This window comes from Rhinopithecus roxellana, chromosome 19, assembly GCF_007565055.1.
Source record: "Rhinopithecus roxellana isolate Shanxi Qingling chromosome 19, ASM756505v1, whole genome shotgun sequence".
NCBI classification, from domain to species: Eukaryota; Metazoa; Chordata; class Mammalia; order Primates; family Cercopithecidae; genus Rhinopithecus; species Rhinopithecus roxellana.
The window spans coordinates 34044901-34057197 of NC_044567.1; the positions used below are offsets into that span (position 1 = coordinate 34044901).

A 12297-nucleotide genomic window follows, 5' to 3' on the forward strand; every position below is an offset into this window, starting at 1 on the left:
GCACCCACTGACATTTATGGAGCTCATTAATAATGTCCCTGGTACTATACAAAGTTCTTATTGGCATACGTTATCTCATTAGTCCATTCTTTCCTAATCCTATGAAGCAAACACTTTACTGATCCCCCTCTCACAGGTGAAGAAATGGAAGTTTAGAGATATTAAGTTCTGAAATAAACAGGCCAGGCACGGAGGCTCACACCTGTAATCCCAACACTTTGGGAGGCTGAGGTGGGCAGATCACGAGGTCAGGAGTTCGAGACCAGCGTGGCCAACATAGTGACACCCTGTCTCTACTAAAAATACAAAAATTAACTAGATGTGGCGGTGTGCACCTGTAATCCCAGCTACTCCGGAGGCTGAGGCAGGAGAATCACGTGAACCCGGGAGGTGGTGGTTGTAAGACTGCGCCATTGCACTCCAGCCTGGGTGACAGTGCAAGACTCCGTCTCAAAAAAAAAAAAAAAAAAAAAGAAACTTAGGTTTGGTCTCTGCCCCCATTTCCTGGCACCCAACAACTCTTAGAACCCCAGACTCTGAAGTGATAAGTGTCTGAATGCCAGTGAGATGACTGGGTGACTGAGAGGGCTCCCGAGAGCCTCAGGCTGGGGGCTAGTTGCCAAGGGAGCCAATCCTGTGATTAAAGGGTTTGACTTCCAGCCCCATCTCCCTAGTCTCTTCCAGGGAGGGAAGTGAGGCTGAAGGTTGAGAGGATCACCAATGGCCAATGATGTAATCAATCATGCCTTGCACAGTGAAGCCTCCATATAAACCCAAAAGGCGTCAGGCGCGATGGTTCACACCTGTAATCCCAGCACTTTGGGAGGCTGGGGTGGCAGGCAGATCATTTGAGGTCAGGAGTTCGAGACCAGCCTGACCAATATGGTAAAACCCCGTCACTACTAAAAATACAAAAAAAAAATTAGCCAGGTGTGGTGACACATGCCTGTAGTCCCAGCTCCTTGGGAGACTGAGGCAGGAGAATTGCTTGAACCCAGGAGACAGAGGTTGCAGTGAGTCGACATCGCACCACTTCACTCCAGACTGGGAGACAGAGCGAGACTCCATCTCAAAATAAACAAACAAACAAACCCAAAAGGCTGGGCTTCTGGGAGCTTCTGGATTGCTGAAGGAGTGGAAGTCCCTGGAGGGTGTGCACCCTGCACCTGGAGAGGACATGGAGGTGTCACTTCCCTCCCACATCCCTTGCCCCGTGCATCTCTTCCATCTCCAAGTAGGGAGTGTCAGAATTGAGTTACATTTTAGGACACCCAGCTGATGTTGGAGAATGGCTTTGTGAAAGTGTTCTGTGTTGTGTGAGTATAAGACAAAGAAAGTTTGTTTTTGCTAGTCATAAGTAAATTTGCCCAAATTCTCAACTGCTAAGTAAAAAAAATGTGGACTTCCCACCTGGCCATCTGACTCCAACCCTGCACTGCCTATGAGGCTCCTGTGGGGTCAGCCTGGGGTCAACTCCATTGATGAACTTGGAAACATGACTTGATTTTGTCACCTGTACATTTGAAATAATAATCATGTTTACCTGTGTTGACAAAAGGAGTCAAACTCTGTAAAATATTTGAAGATATTCATCCTGAGCCAAATATGGGAGACCAATGGTCTGTGACACAGCTCTCGGGAGACCCTGAGAACATGTGCCCAAGGTGGTTGGGGTACAGCCTCGTATACGTTTTAGGGAGACATGAGACATCAATCAAATATATGTAAGATATAATTTGGTTTGGCCTGGAAAGGTGGGACAACTGGAAGCCAGGGCTTCCAGGTCATAAGTAAATTCAAAGATTTTCTGATTGGCAGTTGGTTGAAAGAGTCAAGTTATTGTCTCAAGACTTAGGAATGTCTGAGTTAAGATAAGAGGTGGTGGAAACCAAGGTTTTATCATGTGGGTAAAGCCTCCAGGGAAGAGGTTTTGGAGAGAAGAGATTGTAAATGTTTCTTATCAGACTGAAAGAGTCTGCTGTATCAGTAATTCCACAAGGGAGGAGGTTATAATGAGCCATGTCTGACCCCCCTTCCCATCATGGCCTGAACTAGTTTTTCAGTTTGGAATGCCCTTTGCTGAGAGGAGGAATCCATTCAGATTGTTGGGGGTCTTAGGACTTTATTTCTGGTTTACAGCTAGTATGGGTATGGCAAGGATGGTGTGAGGTAATCCACAAAATGCTTGAAATGGTGAGCAGCATGGCATATGTGCTCACTGTATTTTTGCTGACTCATGCTGACTGCAGCCCCCGGAGGGCATGGACTCACTGCTGACTCTTCATGCCTCCCGGCTGATTTCTGAGATCAACCACAGAGGTTAAACTTCTTTCCAGGGAAGAAGGGCGGGGATGTCAGGACCGGAGAATGCCTGTATCCTTCTCTATGCATTGGGGTCCTTCCTCCTTAATTCTCTGCTTTCCACTTTTTAGGCTGAACTCCAGTGTACCCAGTTAGACTTGGAGCGGAAACTCAAGTTGAATGAAAATGCCATCTCCAGGCTCCAGGCCAACCAAAAGTCTGTTCTGGTAAGACCAGCCTGGGTCAGCCAGGCCCTTCTAGGGGCGTGGGACATGGTACTGCATGCCTAGCCTCCATTCCTGTAGGTTCCTCGGGGTTTCTCCGCAAATGAGAATTGTAGATACAGTTGACTACACCATGGGGTAGCCTCACCTTGATGGCAGGATTTGTTATGAAATTAGTTTAAGTTTTAAACCTGGCAACTGATTTGCTTTTTAATAATATAAATTAGAACCAAGATGAATCCTATAATAACAACATTCTTATTTCTACATTTGCATATGCTGTCTTGACAGGGTGTATGTGTGTGGGGGGCTGGGTGTTTAGTCAGAGGTCCAGAAATTATATGTAATCTTGGCTTCTTCCATTATATGAGTCTCACCAGTCCTATGACCTGGCAACTGGAAAAAAGGAGTTGAGAACTCAGGATTAGTGATGGTATTTGAGAAGGCCATGGTGTGCCAAGCTAAGTAGGCAGTAAGTGGTCTCCAAGTGGACTCTGAGGAGTTCTGCAAATGCCTCTCATCAGTGGCAAGCCAATAACCACCACTCAGAAGAAAATGCAAAACAGGCTGGGTGCAGTGGCTCACACCTGTAATCCCAACACTTTGCAGGGCCGAGGCGGGCAGATCACTTGAGGTCAGGAGTTCGAGACCAGTCTGACCAACATGGTGAAACCCCGACTCTACTAAAAAATACAAAAATTCGCCAGGCATGGTGGTGTGCACCTGTAGTCCCAGTTACTCAGGAGACTGAGGTAGGAGAATTGCTTGAACCCAGGAGGCGGAGGCTGCCGTGAGCCAATTTTGCACCACTGCACTCCAGCCTGGGTGATAGAGTGAGACTCTGTTTCAAAAAAAGAGAGAGAGAATGCAAAACACCTACCCTGTGGAAGTGAATCAGCATTGTCATCTTTATATCCTGAGAATGAATGATTCCATCCATCCTCCATCCATCCATTCACCTACCCCTAATGCATGTATTCATTTCAACTTAAATTTTCACCTCCTGGGTGTTTACAACCAACTAGCTACTGAAGGATGAAACACCTCTTTCTTACCCACAATATTTTATTAAAGGAAGAAAGAGAATTATCACCTTAAAGTCATATAAACCTTCAGAGATAATGGATTTCCAGGCTCAGGCTAACCTGTAGAACCACATGGAGGGTCTTGTGTTTCCCCGCTCTTTAATTTTCAGATACTTTGATCCCTCCTCAGTTCTCATAAGTACATGACGACCAGGGGAGGTGGTTATTACAATAGCTACCATGCACAAGGGGCATGAAGATGACAAGACTTGTCTAGGGCTATCTAGATTGATGGAACGGGAGAACCTAGAGTTGTTGCTCCCTTGACCTAGGAATGACTCAGTATATTGACAGGCATGCACACCACCCTCCAATCTTTTAAACCATTACCTGCTGGCTCCTTGGATGTGTTGAGGCCTCTCCTCTCTGTACTATTTCTGCTTTAGTAACGCAGTAAGTAATGCCCTTTGCACATTACCTTTACATGCAAGAAAGAAGTGTTTCTCAATGGGAAGGTTTAGGAATGAGAGGCCAGGCCACAGCAGAAGTCAACTCAATCCACCAATATCATCTGACGCCTCCCTTCCACCATCCTTCCTGAGGATGGCTTCAGTTGGGGCTGGGGGTGAGGATTTGGATCCTGAGTTTGTCTTTAGTCTCATGCCTCTTAGTCTTGTGGTATCGTGCTTCTATGAGGAACCTATGGGTCGTAATTGTAGACAGGATTCTGCTCCTTTCCTACAACACCCTCATGCTGGTTCCCATGCTGTGTCCTGCTCCTGCTTTCTGGAGGTGATCGGGAGTGGGCAGTGCAGGCAGGGAGTACTCTGTGGCCTCTGTGACTCGTAGAGCCTGGACACCTGGAGCCTGAGTGGACATGAAGGGTGAGTAAGCCAGGGAACTAGGACACATTAGCTAACACAGAGCCTGGATCAAACACTGATCCAGGCTATTTGCCCCTATACCACCACTATTTGCCCCTGCTCTCCCAAATGGTTATAAGCAAAACTCTCCTGTCTTCTGAGGTAGATTTCTTCATCGTTACTTCTTTGCCATATGGAAATGTAATTTGACTTTTAGATTTAAATCCAGTCGTGATTAATACCGCAGGAATTACAGTATTTACAATGTCAAGGAGGCAACACCTATAAACAGTTGGCCTAGGAATTGCTGGGAGGCTTGGCCTCTTTCCCTCTTGGTCGCCTGCTCAGCAGCAACCTGTGTATTTAGTCCATTATGGGCATAGGATGTTCCCCTAACTGGTGCCCACAGTGAACAAGGGGCTAGGCCCTGTCTCTTGTCGGGTCTTGGGAGGGGCCGAACTTAAAGGTCCTTCCCTGCAACATCCCCCCTAGCCACAGCTCATGGGCTGAAAGAAAGCTCAGCTGAGCTCCTCGTGTGCCTCACCAGCTCGTCCTAGTGAATGTGCCAGGGCCCAGAAGGAGAGGTCAGGCTGTGCCAGCTAAGTACTATACTGCAGACACATGGATCCCCAACCCTGGGCCCTACTTCGAGGCAGTGTGGAATGGTGGTCAAAGGGATGGACTCCAGAGACCAACAGTCTGGGTTCAAACCTTGGCTGTGTGATCTTGGGCAAATCAGTCCATTTATCACTGTCTCCGTTTCCTTATTTAAGAAATAGAGACCCTAATAGCACCTACCTTTAAGGGTTGCCAGGAGAACAGTGCCTGGCACATAGTAAGAACTTACTACATGTTGGTTGTTTTTATGATTATTGTTATATAATTAGAAGAGTGACCAGGCTGGCAGCAGAGGGTCCTCATTCCCAGGACAGTGGCAAGAGGGAGAGAGGTGAAGTGTCAGAGGGCTGCAGAGCCTACACCTGGCAGAGCCCCAGGCAGCAGGTTTGCCACCTGGGGGGCCTGGGTGGGGCCCAGGTAGCTTTCCTGGATCTCAGGTCTTCACTCTTCAGACAGTGCTCTGAGCCTCCCATCCACAGTCCAGAGCCCATTCTCTGCCTGCCTCCTTCTCCACTATTGTCCCCACCTGCAGTTTCTCTGAGCAGCTGGTTCAGGTGCTGCTATTCCTCCTCCCAAGGGTGAGGGCCAGCCCTGAACAACAGGGCTCTGGAGGGAGCCACAACACCAGATAGCCTCAGGTTTCCCAAATCGCCTCTCCTGCTGCCGTGGCTTCTCAACACCATCACCTGTCTAAAAGCTTTTCTTGGTGTGGACTGGAAGAATTTGGATAAAGTCTACCATCCCCGCTCTTCCTTAATCCTATTACCACAGTTTATTTGCTCCTAGGTCTGTCCAGCTACCTAACCTCAAGGAAGCCAACAGGTAATGGAAAAGTTGGCATAAAAATGAGAATGTAGGCCGGACGTGGCGGCTCACACCTGTAATCCCAGCACTTTGGGAGGCCGAGGCAGGCAAATTGCTTGAGACCAGAAGTTTGAGACCAGCCTGGGCAACATAGTAAGATCCTATCACTACAGAAAATATAAAAATTAGTTGGGCATGAAGGTATGCACCTATGGTCTCAGCTACTTGGGAGGCTGAGGTGGGAGGATCATTTGAACTTGGGAGGTCAAAGCTGCAGTGAGCCAAGATTGTGCCACACCAACCTGGCAACAGAGCAGACTTTGTCTCAAAAAAAAAAAAAAAGAGAGAGACAGAGAATGTAGGGAGATTGTCTGTGTCTTCCCACCATCCCCCTCCAGTAGGGGTACCCCTTGCTTTCTTTGTCCTGCTTATTCTTCCCTTTGCCACCAGACTGAAGACTGATCAGAGACCAGTCATTCTCGTGGACTGAATTCCTGAGCCCTGGCCTAAGCCAGGGCCTGAGCCAGGCAGAAGACCTCCTATCTGGTGTCATCATTTTTTCTTCCCATCTCCCTCCAAACCTTTAGGCTCCCACCCAACCTGGGCCCAGAATCCCATCCTTTCTGAGTCCTCTCCTTACTGTGCTCCCCTTTTTGATCCGGGTCTCATTCTCCCTCCTTCTCTCCTTCCTTGCCAGGGATGGGAGGTGCCCCTGAAGCCTCTGCCCAAGGATATCTGCTGTTTGACTCGCTTTGGAGCCCTGATGTTCAGAGCTGGCCCTTAACATTGGGAGGAGAAAGAGAAAACAGCACCCGGAGGGGAGCTCAGAAAGTCTCAGATGGGATAGGGCTGGAGTGCAGGGCCTTGATCTCCGCTCACTGCAAGCTCCGCCTCTCAGGTTCATGCCATTCTCCTGCCTCAGCCTCCCGAGTAGCTGGGACTACAGGCGCCCACCACCATGCCCAGCTAATTTTTTGTATTTTTAGTAGAGATGGGGTTTCACCGTGTTGGCCAGGATGGTCTCCATCTCCTGACCCAGTGATCTGCCTGCCTTGGCCTCCCAAAGTGCTGGGATTACAGGCGTGAGCAGCCACCACGCCCGGCCGTCTGCACCAATTCTCAAGAATACCAGAGAAGAGGAAACCTTCAGAACTTGGAAGGATGTTGTAAACATGATATTGATCGAAGGCATTCCCAGAGGATGCTCACCATGCAGAAGAGTCCACATGCATATGCCCTATTGTTCAGACCCTTAATGTTTCTCACATGGGTTTTCTTTTATGTTTTATTTGAATGTCACGTTCTGTTCTGTATATACATGCTTGTCCTGGAATTGCTTGGGTGCTATGTCATCTACACCCTAAACATTTTGTGGTGATTCTGTACGTGGTAGAGACAGTATCATCTTAGACATGCATTTGGCTCTGATGGACTCAGTGTTCAGTTTAACCAGACATAATGAAATACTAACTCATGCTGATTTTTTTTTTTTTTTTTTTTTTTTTTTTTTTTTTTTGAGACGGAGTCTCGCTCTGTCGCCGGGGCTGGAGTGCAGTGGCCGGATCTCAGCTCACTGCAAGCTCCGCCTCCCGGGTTCACGCCATTCTCCTGCCTCAGCCTCCCGAGCAGCTGGGACCACAGGCGCCCGCCACCTCGCCCGGCTAGTTTTTTGTATTTTTTAGTAGAGACGGGGTTTCACCGTGTTAGCCAGGATGGCCTCGATCTCGTGACCTCGTGATCCACCCGTCTCGGCCTCCCAAAGTGCTGGGATTACAGGCTTGAGCCACCGCGCCCGGCCCACTCATGCTGATTATACAAAAAAAAAAGCCAAATTCTTTACCTCTTGAAATATAACTATCAAGTAGACTGAGTACACGCATTGCTCTGGTAGGAAAATCAATTTCGGAAACTTGATTAACAATCCCAGAGTGTCAGGGTTGTGAGGGATCTCAGAAGTCATAGAGGAATTCACTCTCTCATCAAATGGATGAGGAGACCAAGTTAACAAGTAAATCCTTTTTCCAGGAACCTGGAATTCACATGAGAATAAAGGATTCCTTTTACAATAGGGAACTGCTCCCTAGTATATGTTTCTCAAGCTGACATTTCTGTATGTTGAGCTTCTATCAAGTTGGACGCCTCACTAAGAAGTGCTTGGTTGTCTTCCACCCCATCCCCCCACCAGGTGTCGGTGTCAGAGGTCAAAGCAGTGGCTGAAATGCAGTTTGGGGAACTCCTTGCTGCTGTGAGGAAGGCCCAGGCCAATGTGATGCTCTTCTTAGAGGAGAAGGAGCAAGCTGCGCTGAGCCAGGCCAATGGCATCAAGGCCCACCTGGAGTACAGGAGTGCCGAGATGGAGAAAAACAAGCAGGAGCTGGAGAGGGTGGCGGCCATCAGCAACACTGTCCAGTTCCTGGAGGTACGGGAGGTGAGGGAGCGGAGGCATCCCACAGCTGCCTCACGAAGCACCCTCGCTTTGCTAGGCCCATGGCCATCTGTGAATGGAACTGCTTTTTGTTAAATGCTGTGCACAGGGAGCTGTGGGAACAGAGAGAAGCAGATTCTTCATTCAGCAGAGAGTATAGGAGGGGTAGGGAGGGAGGACTGCTCAGAGCAGGGAAGCTTGAAGCAGGTCCTGGAAGATGAGTCAGGTTCAACGTGCAGTATGTTCCAGGTAGAGGGAACAACATAGGCAAAGGCAGAGAGGTTTGAGGAAGCACAGCTGACTTGGGGAACCAAGGTACTTTAGCAAGGGTGGAGCCTGAGGTGCTGGGTGCAGAGTGAGGAGGCTGGCATGGCCAGGCAGGTGTCTGGCTGGGAAGGGCCTCAGATGGGAGAGTGATGAGAGTCAGTGAGTATGTTTTATAAACCGCTCCAGCAGTCCACTGCATGGAGGTTTGCTTGGTAGGGATGAGACTGGAGCCCTGCTGCTTTTCAGAGAGGGCTGTGGCTGGAGTGATTGAGGAAGGCTCAGAAGAGGAAATGCTTTTCATTACAGTGTATCATTAGACATTAAACTGTAAGCCATTGGAACCAGGAAATACTTTTCATTACAGTGTATCATTAGAAATTAAAATGTAAGCCATTGGAACCAGATCTGAAGAACACGTAACCTTCCAGGGAAGGAACACTAGGTTGGGGGTAAACTACAACATCCTGAATCGGTCACTAAACAGCTCTGTAACAGCTCTTAACATCCCTGGGTCTCAATTTTCTCATTTATCAACAAGCCCACTGGAATATATAATTCAGAAGCCTCCATCTAAGCTCTGATATTCTGAAATACAATTTTTTTCTTGCTTCCATTTGTGAAAAAATTCTCTGCTAGTTACAAAAACAAATGTTTATTGTGAAAAACTTGGAAAATACAAAAAAAGAAGAAAAAAATGATCCATAGTCCCAATACACAAGTACAACGTAATTAACTTTTGAATGAGTAAAAGAGAAGCAGAGAAAGACAGACAAAAACCCCAACAGAGTTTGTCTCTGTCAGTTTCTTTGCTTTTCAATATCAAAACACAAAGAAAATATGAACAACCATTTAATAACCATTTGGCTTCCCACCTCACAAGTTTCCCTTAAGATCTGCCCCAAGAGTATACAAATTATTTCTGTTTTCTCCTTGTGTAACTTTATTTATTTATTTTTGTTTTGTTTTTTGAGACAGAGTCTTGCTCTGTCGCCCAGGCTGGAGTGCAGTGATGCGATCTTGGCTCACTGCAACCTCCTCCTCCCGGATACAAGCAATTCTCTGCCTCAGCCTCCTGAGTAGCTGGGATTACAGGCGCCTGCCACCACGCCTGGCTAATTTTTTAAAAATTTTTAGTAGAGACGGGGTTTCACCATCTTAGCCAGGCTGGTCTCAAACTCCTAACCTTGTGATCCACCTGCCTCGGCCTCCCAACGTGCTGGGATTGCAGGCGTGAGCCACCATGCCCAGCCTGTAACTTTATTTTTAACATAAAAGACTTTAATACATATAAAATAAATTTTAGTGTAAGATAACTTACTTATTGGCCAGGCACGGTGGCTCACGCCTATAATCCCAGCACTTTGGGAGGCCATGGCTGGCAGATCATAAGGTCAGGAGTTTGAGACCAGCCTGACCAACATGGTGAAACCCTGTCTCTACTAAAAATAAAAAAAAAATTAGCCAGACATGGTGGCGCGTGCCTGTAGTCCCAGCCACTTGGGAGGCTGAGGCAGGAGAATCGCTTGAACCCGAGAGGCAGAGGTTGCAGTGAGCTGAGATTGCGCCATTGCACTCCAGCCTGGGTGACAAAGCAAGACTATGTCTCAAAAAAAAAAAAAAAAAAAGATTTATTTTGGCAAAAGATAACATTTCCCCCAAAATTGTTGGTTAGGCATTCAAAACAACATTTATTGAATAACTTATCCTTTCTCCCACTGATTTAAAATGCTACTTTTGTCATGTACAGTATGTAGCATTAAAATGTTGAATTACCCTTTTCTTTATCAATTCTCTGGTTTTGATTTCCATGGCTCTATCTAATCATTTTCATACAACTGTTTTCATTACTATGTTTTCTGCTATACCTGGTCTGCTCTTTAATGCTTCAGTTGCAGCTGAAGTTTGATACTGTGTTATATCTGAAAGCATCTTTCCTGATCACACGTTGTTTTGAAACTTACATGAAACTGTGTGATTATCTGTGTGAAGACACTTTCCAAATACTAAAGCAAGGTACAAGAATTACAGGAATTTATGCATTGGATGAAATTGACAAGGAAGAGGCAGCACTTCTGCCTGAGAGCTCCTCCATTTTCTACCATGGCTTGTGTTTATATTGTCAAAAAACAAGTATTGACGGAATTAACAAAGCAAGAATGTTCTTTATTTCTTTGGTCCCCAGTCTGGACTGTGTATTGGAGCTGTTCATGGCCATCTAGTACATCTTGATTTTTAAAAGCCCACTTTCTCACTTAACTTTTTATTTTTTATTTTTATTTTATTTTATTTTATTTTTTGAGACGGAGTCTCGCTCTGTCACCCAAGCTGGAGTGCACTGGCCAGATCTCAGCTCACTGCAAGCTCCGCCTCCCGGGTTCACGCCATTCTCCTGCCTCAGCCTCCCAAGTAGCTGGAACTACAGGTGCCCGCCACCTCGCCCGGCTAGTTTTTTGTATTTTTTAGTAGAGACGGGGTTTCACCGTGTTAGCCAGGATGGTCTCGATCTCCTGACCTTGTGATCCGCCCGCCTCGGCCTCCCAAAGTGCTGGGATTATAGGCTTGAGCCACCGCGCCCGGCCCTCACTTAACTTTTTAAAATCCCACTTATTCTGAGGGTCTAGCAGCTAGAAAAGTGCTTTCTATTTTGTTAGACCCCGAGCTTGACACTTTACGTGTACTTTCTTTGTCAAGGACACGTTACCATCAGCCCATTTTACAGATGCAAAAAGTGACTTAATGAGGAGAGAAGCCTAAGTTTGGAAATACAGAAACCACAGCAAGTTCTGCTGTTTCCTTTTCTGTAGGAGTACTGCAAGTTTAAGAACACTGAAGACATCACCTTCCCTAGTGTTTACATAGGGCTGAAGGATAAACTCTCTGGCATCCGCAAAGTTATCACGGACTCCACTGTACACTTAATCCAGTTGCTGGAGAACTATAAGAAAAAGCTCCAGGAGTTTGCCAAGGAAGGTGAGATGCATTCTGGGCCATGGACTGTAGTGGGTGTGTCTCTAGCAGTAGATGATGGGAAGGTGAGAGAGGGTCAGGGAAGGGAGGATGAAATCAGGGGAATGTCTCATTTTCTTTTCTTTTCTTTTTTTTTTCTTTCGTGTGTGTGTGTGTGTGTGTGAGAGAGAGAGAGAGAGACAGTGTTGCTCTGTTACCCAGGCTGGAGTACAATGGCGTGATCTTGGCTCACCGCAACCTCCACCTCCCGGGTTCAAGAGATTCTTCTGCCTCAGTCTCCCTAGTAGCTGGGATTACAGGCACCTGGCTAATTTTTGTATTTTTAGTAGAGATGGGGTTCCAACATGTTGGTCAGGCTGGTCTCGAACTCCTGACCTCAAATGATCCGCCCACCTCGGCCTCCCAAAGTGCTGGAATTACAGGTGTGAGCCACCATGCCCAGCCAGATGTCTCATTTTCAAAGCCATCCTTCAGACAGTGTGTGTTACTAATGGACTCTCATCTTGATGATTTTCTTTTACAATTGAGACCCAGAGAAAGAGAATTAGTCATGCTTATATTACGCCATCGGCTGGCATTTCTATGACTAGCTTCCCAGGTTGCTGATGCCTATACTTTTAAGTTAAATCCAAGACAGTCTGGATCACTTTTTCAGTGGTTTATACCTTACCTATGAAAGAAATGTAGTCTATTGAGCATATCTCTGTGAAACATTTCTAGTTTTCAGCCCCTTCTTTCCTCAGGAAGTCCAGGGAAGGGTGGCTGGGAAGTCCTGATTTGCAGATTCTCCTGACCACTTGGAC

General features: G+C 46.8%; 1 protein-coding gene across 3 annotated transcripts in view; it reads left to right on the top strand.

The window, feature by feature from the left end:
- Positions 1 to 12297, top strand: part of TRIM16 (tripartite motif containing 16) — a 53659-nt gene that overhangs the window by 37591 nt on the left and 3771 nt on the right. For 2 of the 3 annotated variants that reach the window (XM_030922843.1, XM_030922841.1), the window contains 3 exons: positions 2433 to 2528; positions 8021 to 8254; positions 11332 to 11497. In XM_030922843.1, coding sequence (XP_030778703.1) covers positions 2433 to 2528; positions 8021 to 8254; positions 11332 to 11497 — 496 coding nt within the window. The remainder of the gene's footprint in view (positions 1 to 2432; positions 2529 to 8020; positions 8255 to 11331; positions 11498 to 12297) is intronic. The other variant, XM_030922842.1, reaches the window with a different exon arrangement.